The sequence below is a fragment of the Camelus bactrianus genome, chromosome 17, assembly GCF_048773025.1.
Source record: "Camelus bactrianus isolate YW-2024 breed Bactrian camel chromosome 17, ASM4877302v1, whole genome shotgun sequence".
Classification (NCBI taxonomy): Eukaryota; Metazoa; Chordata; class Mammalia; order Artiodactyla; family Camelidae; genus Camelus; species Camelus bactrianus.
In genome coordinates, this window is record NC_133555.1 from 299,064 (window position 1) to 319,274 (window position 20,211).

Consider the following 20,211-nt stretch of genomic DNA (forward strand, 5'->3'; position numbering starts at 1 on the left):
GAGAACTGTACTCAATAACTTGTAATAATCTGTAATGGAAAAGAATCTGAAGTTGTACACCTGAAACTAACAATATTATGAATCAATGATAAAATTTTTTTTAAATCAAAAAGAAACCTCTTTTGGGTCAAAGAGCAGCAACTCAAGAACAGCCAGGTGGAAGAGGGCAGCGGGCAAGGTTTGTGGGAAGGACTTGGAGCATCTGCACTGCGTGTGTGCCACTGCCCCCGGATCTCCCCGAGTTCACCAACCCAGAAGCTCTCCTTCTGGGTTTTTATGGCAGCTTCGTTATAAGGGCATGATTGATACATCACTGGCCATTTGTGATTGATTAAACCACCAGCCCATCTTTCCTCCCTGGTGGTCAGAGGATAGGGAAACTGAAAGTTCCAGTCTTCTGGTCACAAGGCTGGTTGTCCCCCACCCGGACCCCAGGCAACCAGCCCCTGTCCTCAGCGAGGCACAAGATTCACCTTACTAAAATAAATTCAGGTGTGGCCAAAAGGGCCCTGTTACATGGAAACACTCTCTCATCACTTAGGAAATTCTAACAGTTTTAGGAGCTCTTCCAGAACCAGGGAGGAAGACCAAATATTTCTTTCTGTAAATCATTACATCACAGAGTTAAAGGAGACCCCTCCATCAAGGGTCCCCGTGGTGGTCCATTTTACACGTCACGTGGGTTGGGCCTTTGGGTGTGTCTGTGAGGGGTTTCCAGGTGAGACTAGACTTTGAATGGGAGTACTCCGTAAGGCAGAAGGCACTCTCCAAAGTAGGTGGCAGGCATCGTGCAGGAAGTCGAGGTCCCTTCAAGGTGGAGGAAGGAGGAATCTGCCCCTTTTCCTGCCTCACTGGTTGAGCTGGGGCATCTCACCTCCTCCTGCCCTGGACTGGGACTTACACCAGCTCCCCTGGTTCTCAGGCCTCCGTCTCAGACTGAGTTGACCCCCGCAACCCCCTCCACCAGCTTTCCTGGGTCTCCAGCGGGCGTGACATACACAGTGTCTACGTCCATCCGTAGGCAGATCCCTGCCTGTATTACAACACATGGATGTATGTTTGGGTGCATCTGCTGTGGCTTCTCTGGAGAACCCCAGTGCAGACACAGATTCAAGTCCGAGCAGAGGCCGTGCAGGTGACACAAAAGGGAGGAGCAGGCAGGGGGAAGAAGCAGCAGCTCATGCCCAAGAATAAACAGCAAACACACCTGGCCTTGCCCTGGAGGACAGTAGAGATGGGTGGGGACTGTGGCAAATGGAAAAAGCAAGCCCGAGGGGCCAGGAGTGCACGTGTGGCCTAATCTTCTGATTGCTTTGAATTACTCAAAATTGGGATTTTTAAGTGCAATCTCCCATTCTGTAAAAACTGGTGACAAAGTCAAAAATTTTTTAAAGAGGGCAGGCCAAACAAAACCCAACAGTAGGTCAAGTCTAGCCCCGGCCCCCCAGGATAGGAGCCCCTCTGGAAAGCCCAAGGCAAGAGAGCTCATTGCTCCGCTGAGCCCCCCTGCACTGGCCAGGGCTGGCCGGCAAGGAAAGCCTGTGGTTCCAGGCAGTTTCGGGTTCCCAGAGAGCAGAAGTTGCCCTGGGAGAGGCTCTGAGACTTTCACAACCTGTGGTTTGCAAGGCCGCCAAGCCTGCACCCATCAGGGCCAGCTGGTTCTATCTTAACAATCGTGATGAAAACATTTCTCAGTGGACTACAAGTCTCTGCTTTCTTGAAAAATAAGACTGAGCTGGACACGCTGAGCAGCCGCACTGTTCCATCCCTTATCAACTGGCGGAAAAACTTCACATTGTAAGAGCTGTGAGCCAGGTTTATTCAGGGTCTCACTGAGGACCACTTCCTACTGTGTACATTGCTGCCCAGACAACACCGGGGTTTGGTTAGCTTGAGAGAAGGCGGGATGGCCACTGGGGAGGAGGCAAGTAGTGTGATGGTTGAGGACTCAGCCCCCCACGGGATGGGGAAGGGAGGGGTGTCAAGTTTTCTGTGGCTCCTTAGAGACCCATCCCCTGAACTCTTTCTCAATTCTTTGTTGTTCTCAATTTTTTAGGCCTGACGTGGGCCCGGCTGGGGCTCTGCTGAGGCTGGGAACTAAGGAGAGTGAGGGGCAGGTCACAGCAGGGCGCTCTGCACAGCAAGGTCATGGCGACCCCGCGTGGACAGCAGCACAGGGGTGGGGGGCAGCCTCCGACTAGTTCCCTGGAGGCCCTAGGCACGCGGAAGGAAGGCAGCAGCTGAATGAGAACCTGACCGAAGGAAACCCTGCCCCTTGGAGGGAGGCGGCGCCCAGCTCAGCCAGGGTTCACCGCAGGAGCACCTGGAGCCAGGCGCCTGCCCTGAGCAAGACCCTCAAGGCCCCCCAGGCCCCCAGCAGAGCCGCAAAGTGATGCAGAGGGCCCGCCGGTCTGGCCTCAGCCGATCTGTCTTCAAACGGGGGTGGGACGTGGTGGCCCTCCCTGAGGGTGATGGGCCCGGGTCAGGGCAGTGGGCAGCAGCAGGTGTGGTGTGGTTGTCGGTGAGGATGGGTGGCTCTCAGCCCCCCTCATGGCCGCAGGGCCTGCTGGAGCACACGCTCATCGGCCACCTCGTGGGGCAGTGTCACCACCAGGCCCCTGATCTCCTCCATTGTCCGGCAGATGGTCTCGTGGGCCTTCCGGTTCCCGGACCAACAGCGGCGGGCCACCTGCCGGCAGGGCGGGGACACCGCTGGTTCCCACAGGGCAGCCTGGACCCTTATGGCCAGGCGCCTCCCGGTGCGGACCTCTGTGCCAGAGTTTGCCCCCCACCTCCTCTCTCGGCCCCTGATCTGACTCTGGCCTCCCTCTGCCAAGCCTCCTCACCTCCAGGCTAAGCCCTCCCACCTCCAGGCCGAGCCCCCTATGTCGTCCTCATCCTCGGAGCACATGGACCTCAGCTCTGCCTTCACATCTCCCTCCCTCCCACTTCTTTCTCTCCGTCCGGTCCAGCGTCATCGGGGCTACCCTGGACGGTGGCCTTGGCACCTCCCCGCCTCCTGCTACATTCCTGCCAGCACCCCGAAACCTTCCCCACTCATTCCCTCACTGCCGCACTGCCTTCAACACGAAGACCACCCCTCTGCTGGGGGCTCCCTGGGAGTCAGCCCCCCAGGGGACCCTTCAGCCCCTACTCTCAGGCTTAACCCCTGGGCCACCCAATATCTAACTCCTTGGCCCTCGCATTGGGCTCCCCAAGCCCCAGCCCCGTGTCACTCACATCTGCACGTACCCGCCCGAGTCACCACCTGGCCTCCCATCTGCGCTACTTCCCCATTCCGGCCCTGTGACGTGGTCACCAAGAGGGACGGAACCCCAGCAAGACACACACACACACACACAGACACACACACAGACACACACACACACACACACCCGCGCGCGCACACACACACGACTGTGCTGCAGAAAGCAGATCACAGCTGCACCAGCTTAAGACGCTGTGCTCTCTGCCCTGCCTTCTTACAGGGAGGTGGTGGTGGGGGAAGGGTCTCACTGCCGGGACCCCCATGCAGACAGAGGCTGGACTGGAAACAGCCCAGGTGAGCTGGGGCGTCTGGTGAGCACGGAGCCCTGGCAGAGGCTGGGGAGGAGGGTGCCAGACTGCTTCCTGGGTGGGCATCCCGGGTCCACAGTCTGGAGGGGCAGTGCCAGCCATGGGGAGAGGGGTGGGGGCCTGGAGACACTCACTCCGTTGGAGACGTCCCAGCTGAGCACCATCTTGGCCTTCTGCTCGGCCTCCAGGGTCCCATCCAGCACAAGGCCAAATCCCCCGTTGATCACCTCTCCCCTGCGAGAGGCAAAGTGTTTCCAGGTCAGTCCCGGGTCCTGACCCTGCGAGGGGTAGGCACATCCGGGAAGAGGGCTCCGTTGGCCCCCGCGCCTTCGCGCTTCACCTTGCGGCCCCCACGTCCACCTTCAGGGCCGCTACGTGCTGCCCCTGGGGGGATGGGGCCACCTTCTCGCTGTGCAGACGCCAGGAACCCCGGGGGTCCTGCTCCGCCAGCTCCCCTCCTGCCATCCTCTGAGCTCTTTGTCCGCCTCATTCCTCTTCCTGCTCGCTTTAGGCGTATTTTGGGGTCCTGATGACTTGGGGGCCGAGTCCCTTCGTTTTCAGTACTTCTTCTTTCCTAGTGAACCCATTTCTTGGACGGCCTCCTCTCCCGGCCACTCGTGTCTGAGCAGGCGTCATTCGTGTCTCAGCTGGGCTTGCGGGCGCTGGTCCCCCCACTGCTGGCCCTGCGGTTCTTGTCCATCCGTGTGGGAACCCTCTCCCCCCAGCACCCCAGATCCGTCCTCACCCTCCTGCTGGACGTGGCTCCCGCTGGACGTGGGCACAGCCCCTGCCCAGCACACGTCCCTGACCCCAGCCCCCTTTGGTCATACACACGGGAAACGCCTTTGATCCGGTCAGCACCTGCCAGGCGTCACTGCCAAACACCAACTCCTGGGACCCCGGCATCCACTCCCAGCCCCTCCCCGTGGTCCCGCACCCACAGCGCCCTCGTCTCCCTCGACTCCGACCCTTCAGGGCCATCCTGCCTCACCTGCTTCTCTGCCCGGCCGGACCCCACTGACAACTCCAGCCAGCTCCCACCAGGAGGTGAGGACCCCCGGCCCGTGGCCCTGCAGCTGAGCTCCCAGCAGTCCCGCAGCCTTGGGGTGGAGGAGGCTCCCAGCAGAGTTAAGGTCACCATTCACCTGTCGGGGGGTGGTGCTGAGTAGCAGGTGGGAAAGCAGGCGGCAGCCACAGTGGCCAAGTAAGGGCCCTGACATGTCCTCTGACCAGGGGGCTCTTCTGGAGATTCGTATGACATCGTTTATTTTGGGAGCCTGAAGCCCAGATGGTCAGAGAGCCAAAGTGCTCGGCTCCAGGTGACCCTGCAAACCCTGCCAGGAGGAGCCCTGAGCCCAGGAAGAGGGCGAGGACTGCGACTGACCAGCAGCTGAGGGGCAACTCCCAGAAGGGGCGGGACAGTGAACCATCCACTGAGAAGAACACAGAAGCGGAACCCCACCTCCCAGGTGGGAAGGGTCAGTGCAAGACGTGCCAACGAAGGAATCACCAAATCCTAGGATGAACAGAGAAGGAACGCGCAGCTCAGGGACAGTGCCAGCAGGGGACCCATCCTGGCCCCTTCCTAAGTGACGGGTGGAGGGCTCGCCCACAGGCGGGCCAGGCCTCCCCCAGTCCCCGTGCGCGGCAGACCCGGGTGCGGCGGCCTCTCGGATGCGACCGTGGAGGCGCTGAGGTGAGCTGACGTGTCAGCATCTCAGGAAACACCCACCCACACGTCGTGCGCGACGGCAGCTCTGGCGACTGTTACTAGTTCACTGAATCTTCACCGCAAGCCTGCAGAGCACAGCGTCATCACGACCACTTGTCCCTGAGAAACAAGCTCAGTGCAACTGTGCAGACAGATCCGCCTCGACACCCACACTCCTGCTTGTGCGAGCTGCTACTGCCCTGGGGGCCCGAGTGCCCAGCGGGCGGAAGGGGGCCCGGGCAGGGATGCTGGACCTCCCCTACTCCAACCTGCCGTTGGAGTCTGCGTCTTAACAAGCTCTGGGCATCCCCGCGCACGTCCGAGCTCCAGATGGGCTCTACTGAGGGAAAACGTCCGTGTCTGGAGGAAGACGTGGGCCGGATACACGCAGTGATTCCTCACACACGTGGGGCCCCGGGGCTTGATCCGGGGGTGACAGCAAAGGTGACGACACAGGGAGTGGGGGGAAGCCTCAGCTCCCACAGGCGGCCCTGTCACCACGCAGCTCCTGGAACTGGACGGACAGAGACCACAGCAGCTTGACGGAGCTGTCCACCCTGCCCCAGACCAGACTGGCCCCCGACTCCCCCGCTCTGCAGCCCACAGTCCAAAGGGCGCCCTGTCTAACTGGGAGCAGACAGCAGAGACCGCCGGGCAGACGGCACAGGACAGATGCCTGCATGTGATGAGAATGGGGCTCCGCAGAGACAGGGCAGCTCCGGGAGCAGAGAGGGGCCCGCCGCTGACCCCGATCAGCTCGGAAACGGGAGCCAGCCAACAGCGTCAAAGCTGAAGGCGAGTCGGGAAGTGTCAGGCAGCTCCCATCTGAGAACGTGCTTTTTCCGTACAACAGAGCAAAAGATACAGCTGGAGCTGGAAGGAAGAAAGGCCACGGGACGCTTTTCCCACTGACCCCGCCTTGGGGCTTGCAGGAGTGTCTGACGGGCTCAGGCACACAAGTGCGTGTCTGATAGGGCCCTTCCCCAAAGGAGCCGTCGAGGGCGGCCAGGACAAGGGCCCTATGCCAGCACCTCCCCACCTGCGCCTGTCAGAGCCTGGGGGCGGCCTGGGGGCTGCACCCCCTCCCAGAGCCAGGGGGCAGAGCCAGCAGCGACCTCCGGGTCCTCAGTCCTGCATGCTCTCAGGTGCTCGGTTCCTCCCCGCCTGGCCCTCTGCGTCCTATCAGCAACGCCGTGGATCCTGGACCACGAGGGGCCTGGGTCCAAATCCAGCTCCACCCCCAGCTGGGTCCCTCCCTCTGAGTCACTCTCTCACCTCCAGAACCAACTCAGCAAACCCAGCGCCGAGACACCTGGCGCCCGGTAACCAGGCACTGTCCCCATCTGGATTTTCTCGGCCTGTGTATCCATGGTCACGTTTTCCATTAATTAGGGCCACATGACTGGGTGGCTCCAAATTCGTCCTCGAAGGGCCTGAGGGCAAGTCAGCCCACAGGGCACTCCCGGAGGCTGCATCGCTTTGGACTTGGCTCTGGAGGGCAAGGCCAGGCCTGATCAGGCCAAAGCGGGCTCAGAGGTAGGTTCAGGGATGGCCGGCAGCCTGGGGATCTGTCCTCTGTGAAGCCACGGCACCCTCTGCTGCCGCGAGCGGCCAGGAACCCGCAGTGGCCAGAGGTCCCCGGGAGACCCCCGCAGGCGCAGCCAGGTGTCTCGGTTTCCTTGTCACTAAATGTGTTTCTTTCTCGAGATTAGGTGAGAGAGTGGATTCAAAGAGTTTAGCAAATGCTTGCCACATGGTCCACTTGCAGTAAATATTATTCATTATTCTTCGCAGTGAATGTGACATTGTGATTTATAGTAAGAGATAAACATTTGGTCTTCGTCCCTGGCCCAGAGCTCCAAAGACCCTCGGAGCTCCCTGCGATGAGCAGGGCACGGGTGTCTTCCGTTGCGCTAAGGAGGAGATCTCCAGAACTCACCCGAGGGCGGGGCGGGGCGGGGCTGGCCGCCAGCGGAGCCCACAGCGTGACCAGCCGGCCTTCTGGGGGGGGGGGGTGCTGAGTCAGTCGCTGTCGGCCAACGATTCAGTCACTCGTGCCTGTGTAAGGGAACTCCCACAAACCCCCAAAGTACGGGTCTGGGGGGCTTCCGGGTTGGGGAACCAGACCAATGCCACGTGCCGAGCCTGGACTCCACGAGGTCAGGAGCTCCTTTGGGTCCTCACCCCACGTATCTCCTCATCTGCCTATTGATTCATATCCTGTGGTATCGTCCACGATAAGTCAGTAATCTCGCGAGTAAACGGGTTCCCTGCAAACCGTGAGCCACTCTAGCAAATCCGTGGACCCTGAGGAGGGGGTCCCAGGAACCTTGAGCGACGGCTGGTCTGGTCGGGCAGAAGCACAGGTGACACCATGGACTTTCTTGCGACTGGAGTCAGAAGTGGAGGGCAATGGAGGTGGGGGGTGGGGGCCAGTCTGTGGGACTGAGCCCTCCACCGGTGGGTGTCATCTCCGGCGACAGCGTCAGAATTGAGTTGAACTGCAGGACACCCAGCTGGTGTCGAAAACCCCGCGCGTCGGACTTGGGTGCAGAGTTAAGGGATGTCTCCACAGGGGACGGCACTGTGACCCAGAAGAGAATCTCCCAGAAACCCACTTGGTGGCGCAGGCTGGAGACAGGCCCAGCAGAGCAAAGCCCAGAAACCAGGTCCCTGCCTCCCGGCCCAGCGGCCCTGGCAGAGTGAGAACTTGGGGCCGGGCCAGCCTGAGGTCTCCCAGGAAACATCTGTGGGCGCGTCATGGAGACGACGGGTAGGATGTGCTCTGGCACCCACAGCAGCCTCGGTGTCCCACCCGACAGGCGAGACCCCAAAGGTCCAGTCATGTCACAGAGACACCATCAGCAGAGGGAGCTGGGAGAGGCAGGCCCAGGACCCTCGGGGGACCCCCCCAAGATTCCTCATGAGCCCCGCCCACACCCCCAGGTCCCCAGAACCTTCTTACCAGCCGACACCCCCGCCGTTGTGAAGAGCAACCCAGGTGGCTCCTCGGAAGGCATCTCCCACGAAGTTCTGCACAGCCATGTCTGCGGAATCAGAGCCCGTCAGCCCCTGAGCACAGCGGCCGGGCCTGAGGACCGACGGGAACCAGGGAGGGCGACTCTAGGAGCAGCAATAACGTCTGTCTCCAGAGCTGAGCGAGCAGGAGCCCCAGACGAGGGCCGGACCACCCCCACTGCCACCTGTGCTACTTGCCCCTCAGCTCTGAGGGCCTGCACAGTGCCCACAGGCACGACGACGGAGGATGTCCAAGGGACGTGGTGGCGGTTTGGTCTCAGATGACAGAGCATCCCTGCCACCCTGAACACACACCCACAAAGGGCGGGGGACAAAGTAACAGCTGTTCTTGGCCCCAGCAGAGGACTGAGGTCCCAGCGCGCTGACTACCGGGCCTGCGGGAGGTGGACCTGAGCCTCAGGCATCTGAGGATTTGCTCAAGGACAGACTGGGATGGCCCGAGATGCGAGGCCCCAGGACAGGGATCAGGGATGGAGGGGTCGGCACTCTGCTGCGAGCTCCACCCCCAAGCCCCCGCCAGTGCCCACGGAGAAGAGGAGGGCCCCTGGGGACGCACTCCGGGTCCTCCCTGCAGCCTCCTGAGACACCACAGCTCTGTCCGCAGCTCAGCATAAGCCCTGAGAAACTGATTCCAGGCTTCGGAGCTTCGGGGCCGCAAGGGACTACACCTGTGCTGTTTCCAGCCTCCCGGTGTGTGGCCACAGGACAGAAACGTGACTGCGTTAGTGTCAGAGAGTGTCAGAGCAAGCAGGTCGTCAAGGGCAAAGGGACATCCCGCAGCGACGGGCAGGGCGGGTCTCCAGGAAGACACCACAACCTGACGGCACAGCTTTAAAACGCGCACAGCAAGGTGGCTAAGAGCTGAAAGGAGAGCAGACGACCCGCAGGAGCCTGGGGCCATCACCGCCATCTCTCAGGGGTTCGCGGACAAGCAGGCAGACAGGCAGGCAGGCAGCAGGGTCCGGAGGACAGGAACAGGACCTGAGCAGCCGCCCAAACACAGTGGAGTACACCCTCCTCCCAAGTGCGCCCAGGTGGACCACATTCTGGCGGCAACACAACCCGTAACACGTTTAAAAGAACAGAATGTTTTCAGACTATAAAGGAATGAATAGAGTCAGCAACAGAAAGATGTTTGAAAAATCTCCCCAAACGTGGAAATGTTAAAAGATCCTTCTAAATAACCCATGGATCCAAGAGGATGTCTCAAAAGAAGTTTAAAAATATTTCAAGCTGAATGAAAATGAAAATACATTATGTAAAACTTGTAGAGTGCAGCTAAAGGAGTGTTTAGAGGGAAATTTATGGCCTTAAAACACTATTATTAGAAGGAAAAAAAGGTTTAAAGTCAGTAACCTCAGCTTCCACCTCATGAAACCGGAGAAGAAACAGCAAATGAAACCCAGAGTAAACAGGAAGGCGGTTGTGCTAAAGTCAGAGCAGAAATCAATGAATTCGGAAGCAGGGAAACAATAGAAAAAATCAATTAAACTAAAAGCTGCTTCTTCGAGATCAACAAAACTGACAAACTTCTGCCCAGACTGACCAAGGAAAAGAAAGAGGACACCAGTGACCAGCGGCAGCACGGCTGACCCCAGACACTGAACACAGCACAGGAATCTGACTCTGAGCCCGTGAAGTCCGTGAGCCAGGAGCCAGCGATGTGGACGGTGCTCCTGAGGGTCCTACCCTCAGGGACCCATCCCACAGCGGGGAGCCCCAGGGCTGGGGATGAGAAGGCCCCTGAGCGGAACGCAGCAACCCTGTGGTGACTGAAGTGGTCCCCTCGCCGACCGCGAGCGGCGGGCGCGGACGTAACGCCGTGCAGAGCACCCGTCGTTCTTCATGACAGCCCTGAGAGGTAGGGGCTGCTGCCGTCTCCTCTGCGCAGACGGGACCCTGAGCATCACCCAGCGCGTGAGGGGCCAGGCGCACCCAGTCTGGGCGTGGCCCTGCTGGGCCCGCCTGGCACCTCCCCGGTTTACAACTGCAAGTCCCACACCCCAGAACCCACTCCGTCCTGGGCTGGTCACCCTGTGCCACGCCCCTCAGATGCCAGCACCTTTTCCACAGCATCATGACTGAATGAATGAAGCAACTGATTTTTAAATAAAACCCAAATCCAACACAGAAACATTTAACCTCGCTGTCTCCCTCACCTGCACAGAAGGCAGAGCCGTCATGAATGTTGGAGGTCTCCCTAAATGGGCTGTCGGTGCCGCTGACATCATGGTGGTCTCGGCTCAGCACCACAGGCGCCTGCCATGGGGAAGGACACAGAGGTCAGCCAACAGCATCCACGTGCTGCCCCGCGCAGGGCAGAGCTCAAGGGTCAGTGCATGCCAGGCGCCTGCCGGGTCCCCCCTGGAAAACAGACCTTCGGGGAGGGGGAAGCACAGGCGTTTTCCAACGCCCCCAGGCTCCTCAGAGACGCACGGACCTGGGCACTTACCGTCCCCCCGGGGCCCTGTGTGGCTCTCTGAGCGTCCTCAACCCCACCCGGACTGTCATCCCTACTTTACAGACAGGAAACCTGCAGCCCGGAGAGAACAGGACACCTCCCAGCATGGCGGGGCCGCAGGGATTGCAACCTGCACCAGCGGTCCCGGGCCCTCACGGCCCCCATGTCCGGGGAGCTGCCCTGTGCTCATCACTCCGGGGCCTCTGGACGGACACCCCTGCCCGTGTGCCCACAGCGCCCTCCACCTGGACCCGTCTGCCCTGCTCTCTGCTCAGTGCCCAGTGTTAGAACAAGCCCGGCGCAGAGGAGGCCGGAGGGAAGGAAGGGAGGGAGGGAGGAGGGAAGGAAGGGAGGGAGGGAGGAGGGAAGGACGGAGGGAGGGAGGAGGAAGATGCTGTCCTGTCAGCCCCACGTGGTGAGCGAGGTGGGCTGGGACGACCAGGAGGAAAATGGGGAGAAGCCAGGGAAGTCTGCCACAGCTTGACAGAGACAGTTCAACAGAACTGCACGAAACACTTGTGTGGAAGCCCCCTTCCACACTCAGGGGTTACATGAGCCTCCTCTCTGAGACGGGGCTCAGGGAGGGCACCCGACGGCCCAGAGTCACAAAGCAGGGACCGCATCAGAGCCCAGGTTGGAGGGCAGGCCTCTTCCCTCCTGGGACCCCAGCTGGCTCTGGGGGGAAGGAGCCCAGGGGAGTCCCCCCATAGCACAGGACAGGCCACCTTGATCTCCCCCCGGGCAATGGCTTGGTTGAAGGCCACAGCGATGGCCACACGGCCTTTCTGGTCTGAGTACAGGATCCTCGCCTGGGAGCCCACCACCTGCAGAAAGAAGGCTGAGAGTTGACCTTGAGGGGCCCCCAGGGACACGTCCACCAGCAGCCAGATGGTCGCCTCCGGGGGTGGGGGTGTTTGTGGCCAAAGGCATGTGAGCCATTCCTTGTTTTGTGCTGGTGCCCCAGGCTGGCTCCCTCCTCAGGCTGTGCACCAGCTGGCCCCTCTGCCTCCGCCACGGTCACACACCAGCCCCCAATCCCACACTTAGCCCCAAACTCATAAGTCAGCTCCTCAGAGACACCCTCTGACTGGTCTGTGTGACCCAGTCCACGTTCACAGCCACAGAAATACCCGTCCACTCACCCTGGCCCCGCAGAGCCTCGGAGGGCCGGCTCCACGCCCTGCACGCAGCCAGGGAGCACGGGCCACGCTGGCATCTCCACTGTGCAGACAAGGTGGGAGGCCCAGGGAGGCTGAGCCACTCACCCTAGGTCGCCCAGCTGAGAAGCCAGGGGGCCTGGCTCCAGGGCCCCGCAGGGCCGCCCCTGGAGAGCTATGTGTGCCATGACTGGGAGGAAGGGCCTGCCTGGCCCTGGTCGCTGCCCTGGAGCCCGGGCCGCTGCCTTCTGAAGGCCCCAGGTTTCTTTGTCCAGTGCCGCCCAGCGCCAGGCGGCGGCCACTGCCTCCTCAGGCCAATGGGGACACCAGCTAAGCAGTTCCGCGGGGCTCACGTCTACCGGCCCCGAGTGACCTCCCCCCAGCGAGCCTCCTGCCAGGCTGAGCCCTCACCAGCCGGTGCTTGGCGGCCTCGCGGACCCAGCGGATGTTGTCCATGTACTGCAGCTTCACAGCCGGGTCCACTGCAGGGAGAGAGGGAGGCAGCGTCATGGGCCCTGGGAGCCCCTGCCCCATGGTTCGGGGCAGTGGGGTGGGCAGACCCTACCCCGGAAGGCGGCTCAGTGGGGGCTCCCGTCTGCACCCTTCACTGGACCTGGACTCGGGGTCCACAAGCCTCCAGTCTCAGCCCCACACCAGCCCATCTCACTCTGGGACACAGCAAGGCCAAGGGCCAGATGAGCCTGTGCTCGGATGTGTAAGGCCACTGCCCGGGTCAGTCATTCCCTCAGCGAACACCTAGGGAGCGCCTGCTGTGAGCCAGGCCCTGGGACAAAGGCTGCTGAAGGCCGTGAAGAAATAGGTGCTGTGTGCTCATCACTGGGGTGGCGAGTCGGGGAACCCAAGGGCTCTCTGTCAGGTGGCGGCCAAGCCAAGTCCTAAACGCCCAAGCGGAACCAGCTGCACGATGATCTGGGGGAACAGTGTTCTGGCAGAGGGAACAGCAAGTGCAAACGCCCTGAGGTGGACACAGCTAGGCCCCGCCCAGCAGGACAGGCAGGCAGATAAAGTGCGGAGGGCGTGTGGAGTGGGGGTGGCAGCCGCGGTGCTCGGGGGACAGACTGTTACATCCTCAGGAATCATGTGAGCCGGTGGTTCACAGACATTGTTAAAATTTCAATTAAATAAACTTACACTTTGAACAACAGTATTAAAAATGAGAGTAACACCCACACATGGGCACTTCTAGTGCCTTCACTGCCTTTTACCAGGATCTGCGCCCTCCAGGTTCTCCACCTGCTCTGTTCGCGTGGAATCAGCCCCTGAGCACAGGTGCAGTACGGCCACCAGAGTGTTCAGCAGGTTTCCCAGTTCCAACACCAAGAAGCCCCTGCAGGCCCTGCCCAGGTTTCCAGAAGGCCCCGCCCCTTCCTCCCCGCCCCCTGTTGGCTCCACCCATACAAGGCCCCACCCACCTGGCTCTCCCACCCTGGGTTCCCTAACCAGGAGCACCCCCCAAGCCCACCCAGCCTGGATGTGGGCGGCAGGGTGAAACGGGCTGTGGGGATTTAAAACAAGCAGCAAAGGCTGACCAGCCACCCAGAGAGCCCGAGAGAAGGTGGCTCAGGGCCCCCCGTGAAGAAACTTCGGAGCATCAGGGCAGAAGCCCCGACAGCCAGGAGGTGCTGTAAAGTAACTGCCCCCTCCTCTTCAACCCTCTGCAGAAGAAGGGGCCGTGGTTAAGCCAGGGCCGTCCATGCGAGGGCAGAGCCACAGACGGCCTGGAGCCACTCTGAGGTAAGGATGGCAGAGTGGCCTGGACGTGTGGAGGTGACCAGGCAGATGGCCCAGAGCAGCTATGAGCAGGCAGAAGCATTGTCTCCAGGTGCCACCCACGGCCACGTGCCCGGTGCCCACAGTGCCAGGCAGGAGGCCAGCAGGGCCAGGCGGGTGTCTGTGGGAGCCCCTGGGGGCCGCCCACCTGCCAACATCTCCAAGAGCCTCACCTCCATCCGCAATGGCCTCCTCCAGCACAGATGTGGCCAGCTGATCTGTGACCGCCAGGTCCTGGGGGTCCCCCGACGTGCACACCCAGCGGAAAGGCCCGAATCCCTGGGAGAATATGTCCCTGCAGGGGCAAAAGGCTCATCACCTGGGGACTTCCCGGGCTGGCTGCAGCCCCTTCCGGGGTCACCATGGCCCAAGGACAGGGAGGCCACAGAGCTCCAGGACTGAGGGGTGAGGGCTGTGTGCAGGGTAGGTGCGTGGCGGCAGGCTAGCTGGTTGCTGGGGGTGTCAGCATCCAGGATTGTTGCTGGAAGCCCCTAAGCCGCTAACTGGACAGCCACATCAGGGCCCCCTCCCCCACCCCTGTCCCCTCAGCGTCCCTCCCCAGCTCTCTGTCCCCTCTCGGGGCTGCACCATCTCCACAGGAGCAAGGGCCAGAACACAGACAGGAGGAAACTCCTCAGATCGCTGTTAGGGACAACCTGGCAACCAGGCCACCAAACTGCAAAGGGGGAGACAGAGTAAACGGAGACTTGGCCAGATCTGCTGCAGGAGGCCTGACCTTCTGAGCTGACCCAGGCAGTGGGGTGCAGGGCCCTCCCTGGGCTCTCGCACCCACCCAGCCCCTCGCGGCTCCCCTCTTGCTGCCCCTGGGGATGCCATGGTGGCCCTGGACCTGTGGCCGTGGCCCAGCTCTGTCCCCCTCCCCACCGACAATGAACCTGAGAAGGACGCTGGCCTCTCACGCCCCCTCCTCGGGTCCCCTCTGATGCGCACCCGCCAGCTCCCCGCCCCACCCCAGCTGCTTAGACTCCAACTCCAGGCTCCTCTCCCCCCCAGAAGCTCCTCCTCCCCGTTGGTCCTGGGCCCCACTAGGCCAGCCAGCAGGCAGGCACACGGGCAGCAGGGATCAGGCCGCTGGCCGCCCAGTCGGAGCTCAGGCGTGGCCATGGGACGGGCGGCTCCTTGGACACGGCATCCAGGACCGTGGGACATGGAGGTTGGGAGGGTCGCTGAAGGTGACCTCGGCTCCAGCCCCCAGTGTCCTGTTCTCTCACTGGGGCCCTGCATAGGGTCTCACACTTTGGCTCCCCTTCCCCTGCATTTGGGGTGGAAACACCGGGACCTGCGGCCTGGTCCCCTCAGGGCTGAGCGCAGGTCTCTGCACGTGGCCTCAGCGGCGGTCAGAGGAGGGGCCCTTCAGACCTGGGTGTCCGGGACCAGACGCCGCGGGCCCGTCACTTACCCCATGATGTGCTGCACGTAGGAGGGGTAGCGGAACTCTGTCTTGTCGGCCCCCGCCTTCCCCACGTCAGCCCCTGTGGACAAAGCGCTGCCCACAGTCACCAGAGAGGCTGAGGGCCGGGGCCCCGCCCGCTCACGGAGTCCAGACGGTGACGTAAACAAAGAGCGGGGGAGAGTGTGGAGGGCTCCCTCCTGGAGGGGGCGCATCACCAGGGTCTCTTTCAGAGGGAAGGAGGGAGACCACTGGTGTGGCCATCCGTGCGGGGCCGGCGGGGTCTGCACGTGTGCTGGACGTGCCCGACCCAGCCTGACCGCACAGCAGGGCCTGCAGACCCCGGAGGGGAGCTGGCGTGGGGGCCCAGGCCTGGACGGCGCCTCCACATGGATCCAAGGTACCTCCCGCACCTTACTCTCCAGGCCTGAATCGCCTGTTTTACAGAAAGTTTCCTTCACGGAGGAGTAAAGCTGCCCCTTTTTTGGGCCAGAGCTCGTAACCGAGCACTGGACTTGCTCTCCTCATGGCTCTTTATGTTCTCGGAGTAAATGGAGAAACTGAGGCCCAGCGAGGCTGAGGCCGGGCAGGGCCGGGCAGGGCCAGGCAGGGCCAGCTTCCAGAAGGCACGCTGAGGACCCATCCCGCTGGCCACACTAGCCCCGCCGGCCAGGCCTGCTGCTGCAGAGGGAAGCGTGCCCCTCGCCCACCTCCCCTCTCTCACCTGCTCTCTGGGCCTCCAGGAGGAAGGCGTTGCCATAGTCCCAGAAGAAGAAGTTCTCCTTGGCCAGCCTATTGATGGCCGACACGTGCCTCCGTAGGCTGCAACAGGCCATGGGCAGCGGTCAGCTCCACACCACGGGGAGCTCTGCCACCCCAGCTGCCCTGCCACTCTGCTGACTCCCGCCCCAGCTTGCGGCCCTGCACCTCCCCGCCAGTGCCTCCTGCCCAGAAGCCCCCAGCCATCAGCTCCTCACAATCCCCTTCCCCTTCAGTCCCAGCATTGTGCCCGGCCGGGCTGGCACCCCACAGGCAGGGCCGGCTTCCAGAAGCTCTCTCAGGTCCCCTCTGTAAGCGTCTGCCTTGCACTGACGCGTGCCTGAAGCTGCACCCGGTGTTTTACAAATGTCACCCCAGTCTATCCCCCAACATCCCCACAGGCCTGTGCACCCATGAACCCGTCTGACAGAGGAGGAGACAGAGGCCCAGAGAGGTTAAGGGTCTTGCTCAAGGCCACACAGCGGACCACAGGAGAACCAGGCAGAGGCCAGAGCTGCTCAGTCCAACAGCTCCTGCAGGCCGCGTGCGCCCACCCCACACCCTGAGCAGCCCGGGTCCTGCGTCACCTTTCCTGGACCAGGCATTTGAAGGCAGCAGGGTCGGAGGCCATGAGGCTCTGGGCCTCTGCAAAGCCCAGCTGCACGGGATAGTAGCCACCATTGAACGGGTTGTGGCAGGACGTCTGGTCTGACCCCAGGTCCACCAACAGCTCCCCCGTCGTGTCCAGTTCATAGACCAGGCGCTCCCTGGGGAGAGGTGGGGTGGTCAGGACCGGGGTGTACAGCCAGGGCACGCAGGGCACTGCAGGGTGCTTTCCAGCCAGCATGACCGGCAGCCAGGCCCAGAGGCTAATCCTGCCTCCCCTGGACAGATCCCAGTGGGAGGGCTGTCAGGCGGAGCAGAGGAGGCTGCCCTGTGCTCAGCCGGGACCCAGGCCGTGAAAGCTGGAGCTGACACTTGAGGTGCCTGCTGGGAGCGCCTGGCCAGGATCAGGACCTTGGCTGGAGGGCGCTCACCGGGGTCCCCAAGGCTGCCAGCTCCCCCCACTTACCAGAGATCCACCACGTTGCCATGGTAACCAAGGCTGAGCACCTCCTTCCTCCTCCTCGCTTCCCTGGAAGGGCACAGGGCAGGACAGATGACTCAGCGCCTGCCCACGGCGGCCCACCCCACACTCACACGAGCTGGTGAGGGACCCGACCCAAGGGGAACCGCAGACTTGAATCCCCCCAAATGCAGATGGATGTGACAGCGGTGACAACCCATCCCCCACCGGCTGCAGGATTCGACTCATAGAATTGGGGCTGCGGCTCCTAGGACTCTCACTCCAGGGGACCCTCAAGTCGCAGGCGTCACTAGAGAGGATTCTAAACATTATGGAAAAGTGAAAGGACAGAAACTGAAAGCCTGTTCGGGGGAGCAGAGGACTTGAGCACCTCCAAGTCCTCAGAGCTGCACCCACTCCCACCCGCATCTCCGTGGACTGGGGGCAGAGACACGGCGAGACGGGCCGCTTCAGGCGCCTGTCACCCGGGGCTGCACCGATCGGTGTGCTCAGCTGTGTGACAGCAGGACCTTGGGGCCTCCTCCCCTTCCCCGGGCCAGGCACTGTACCTGAGCCTCTCAATGCAGCCGTCCAAGCTGTCGGTCACTTCCATCAGCCAGCCTTGCTCGTGGCGTTTCATCAGGGCCGCTCTGTCCACCTGGGAACACGAGGCACGGGGCAGCCCTGTGTCAGTCACCCACTTTCCCAACAGCGGTCAGGGAAGGTGGCGGCTCTCGGAAGGCAGGGGCACTTGCTGCCCAGGGAGCCTCCCGGGGGCGCAGGAGCTGGACGGGGAGGCCGAGGGGCTCACCTCCGCCACCACACCGATGCAGCCCACGATGACCGCGGCTTTGGCCTGAGCCCCACTCATGCCGCCCAGCCCGGAGGAGACGAAGACCTTCCCGGCCAGGTCCTGGACGCCCAGGTACCGACGCCCGGCGTTCAGCACGGTGAGCTGGGGGCCGAGGGGTCGGGTCACTGCCGGCGCCCGCTCCCTCCCCCGCCCGCGGCCAGCCTGCCCGCGCCTCACCACCGTGCCGTGGACGATTCCCTGGGGGCCGATGTAGCAGTAACTGCCGGCGGTCATCTGGCCGTACCTGGGCACAGAGAAGGAGCGGCTGAGCCCCTCCGCCGCCCTCTTGAGACGGCTGAGAAGAGCGGTATACGCCTGAGCACATGAGTACACCCCTGAAGAAACAAAAGGAAGCAGTAGCAAAGGCCGCAGCCCCCAGTTCTGGTCCCCTCTGGCCCCTCAGACCCTTCACAGCCAGGCATCGTTCCCTTGAAACTGCAGTGAAATTGGTCGTCGCCCGGGGGACCGTGTATGGATGAGAGACCCAGCACCCGACCCAGCACCTCCAGGTGAAGGCAGGACCAAAACCGCCCCAGGAGGAGGACCTGGGCGGGGACACGCAGAGGGGAGAGGGCAGAGGCCTCCCAGGATTCCGTCCCCAGGACATCCGGCCACCTCTGCGGGCAAGCTGCTAGGAGGGGCTCCGGCTCCGGCCAGAGGTGCTGGCGCCCTAGGCACCCGCGTCAGGGCTCACGCACCACACACGAGACTGGTGTGCGGTCCTGCGTGAGGGGTTAACGTGCTTTATGTAACGGCCTCAGTCTGTTTCCCCCAAACACGGGCCTGTGGGGTCTTTCCACATCAGCACTGGCAGACCCTGCGCCTCCCTGGTGCTGGCTCCCCAGTCCGCTGCCCGAGGCCGCAGATCGGGTGGCCCGGCTCCAGCCACCCCGGGACATGGGTGCAAACGTCCAGGGTAGCACCAGGTAAAGCTCCGGGCGACAGCCACCGGCAGCAGGTGAGCGCGCCCGTCTGCGTCCCATGATGACAGCCCAGCGCCTGCACATTCAGCAGTGGCGGGAGGGCAGCTCTCAGCGGCTGCCTGAGGGCGGCTGGGGTCGGGAGCCGGGAGGGCGCCGCCACCCAGCAACTTCCCCGCCCCTCCCCCCGCCACCGAAGCCGGTCTGCTAATCCTCACACAACTCTGAGGCGGCAGGGGCTGTTAACCGCTCTTCACAGAGAGGCCCCGAGGTCCAAGGCCACACAGGGACACCGGGCAGGGCGGGAGCCCACCTTACACCCCTCTGACGCATCCTTTGTCTGCCTGGTCTGCTGCCCCCAGGGCACTCTTAGGAGTAAAACTGGGGGTCAGAGTGTCTCCACTTGGACCTCGGACCCCGTCACTAGTGGCAGCCCTCCCGGCGACCCCGGGCTTGTGGCATTGACTCCCGGCCCCCAGTCTGCGGCCGCCTGTCTCCCCGCGGCCCTGCGGCCCCACGGCCCCACGGCCCCAGGGTGCTGGGGGCTATTTCCAGCCTGCTTCTCTCAGCCTGAGGGTGAGAAGGCTTCGGTCTGGGCAGTGGGTCTCAGGCTCCTTGTGCAGGAAACCCTTCCCCTCTGCTGCTCTTCTGTATTTTCTCTCTGGTCAGCTGCCCGCAGACCGTGGGTCGGCGCGTGGGTCAGCGCCCCGGGGCGGCCAGACCAGGCCTGACTCTGCAGCTCCACCTGTCCCCAGCCTGACGGCCAGTCCAAGGCCACACTCAGGAGGCAGCGGAGCCAGGCACCAACCGCTTCTCTGCTCCCACTACAGAAGGGGGCGTCAGGCCTCGCGATAAATAGTAATGACAGCACCTTGCTGGATGCTGTTGTCACATAGCAACGGTAACTGCTCACGGCGAACCAAAAAAGGAACTGGGTTTCTGAGCCTCAGTTTCTCCCTCCACAAACGGGTCAGCACCGGTCCCTGCGTTGGAGGCATCTGTAGCTCCCAGAACACGTGGCAGTGACAGGTCACGGTCACGTTATAAGCCATCAGCCTGAGGCCTGCTGGGCCGGCTCCCACTACTGCAGACTCAGCACTCTTTACATGGTAACAACCCCAGCGCGACACCCCAGAGATGCCCAGAGACAGCAGATCAGGGTTTGCTGCTGCGTCTGCACCTCCCCAAAGAGCTGAAGACAACCCAACCCAGGTGGCAGGTGGGCTGCACAAATCACCGGGCAGCTGAGCACTGCCGGTGAAACAGTGAGTCTGCTCCTGTCTCCTGAGACGGGACAGCTGAAGCGGGGCAGGCGCGGCGGGCCCCGCCCCCCCGTGTCCAGCCAGCCCCGTCGGAAGTCCGCACGCACAAGAGGTGCTGGGAAGGTCACAGGAGACGTGATGGCTGGGCGTCTGGGGTGGGAGAGGGACTCCCTTCTTGCTGCGGCTCCTTCCATAATGACGTTCA

The 20,211-nt window shown here is 62.4% G+C and overlaps 1 protein-coding gene across 19 annotated transcripts in view; it reads right to left on the reverse strand.

The window, feature by feature from the left end:
• Positions 1 to 1,795: 1,795 nt before the first annotated feature.
• Positions 1,796 to 20,211, reverse strand: part of UROC1 (urocanate hydratase 1) — a 28,054-nt gene continuing 9,638 nt past the window's right edge. For 3 of the 19 annotated variants that reach the window (XR_012499767.1, XR_012499776.1, XR_012499775.1), the window contains 15 exons: positions 18,002 to 18,159; positions 17,783 to 17,926; positions 17,541 to 17,629; positions 16,978 to 17,040; positions 16,493 to 16,672; positions 15,871 to 15,968; positions 15,156 to 15,228; positions 13,909 to 14,030; positions 12,356 to 12,426; positions 11,513 to 11,611; positions 10,486 to 10,585; positions 8,253 to 8,334; positions 4,568 to 5,801; positions 3,711 to 3,810; positions 2,655 to 2,689 (listed from right to left, as the gene is read on the reverse strand). Coding sequence is in view for 3 of the 19 variants with exons in the window: in XM_074344154.1 (XP_074200255.1) it covers positions 2,549 to 2,689; positions 3,711 to 3,810; positions 8,253 to 8,334; positions 10,486 to 10,585; positions 11,513 to 11,611; positions 12,356 to 12,426; positions 13,909 to 14,030; positions 15,156 to 15,228; positions 15,871 to 15,968; positions 16,493 to 16,672; positions 16,978 to 17,040; positions 17,541 to 17,629; positions 17,783 to 17,926; positions 18,069 to 18,159 (1,453 nt within the window). In the remaining 16 variants the exon portion in view is untranslated. Of the gene's footprint in view, positions 2,690 to 3,710; positions 3,811 to 4,567; positions 7,872 to 8,252; positions 8,335 to 10,485; positions 10,586 to 11,512; positions 11,612 to 12,355; positions 12,427 to 13,908; positions 14,031 to 15,155; positions 15,229 to 15,870; positions 15,969 to 16,492; positions 16,673 to 16,977; positions 17,041 to 17,540; positions 17,630 to 17,782; positions 17,927 to 18,001; positions 18,160 to 20,211 lie in introns of those variants that run through there. The other 16 variants (XR_012499766.1, XR_012499764.1, XR_012499765.1 and 13 more) reach the window with 14 other exon arrangements.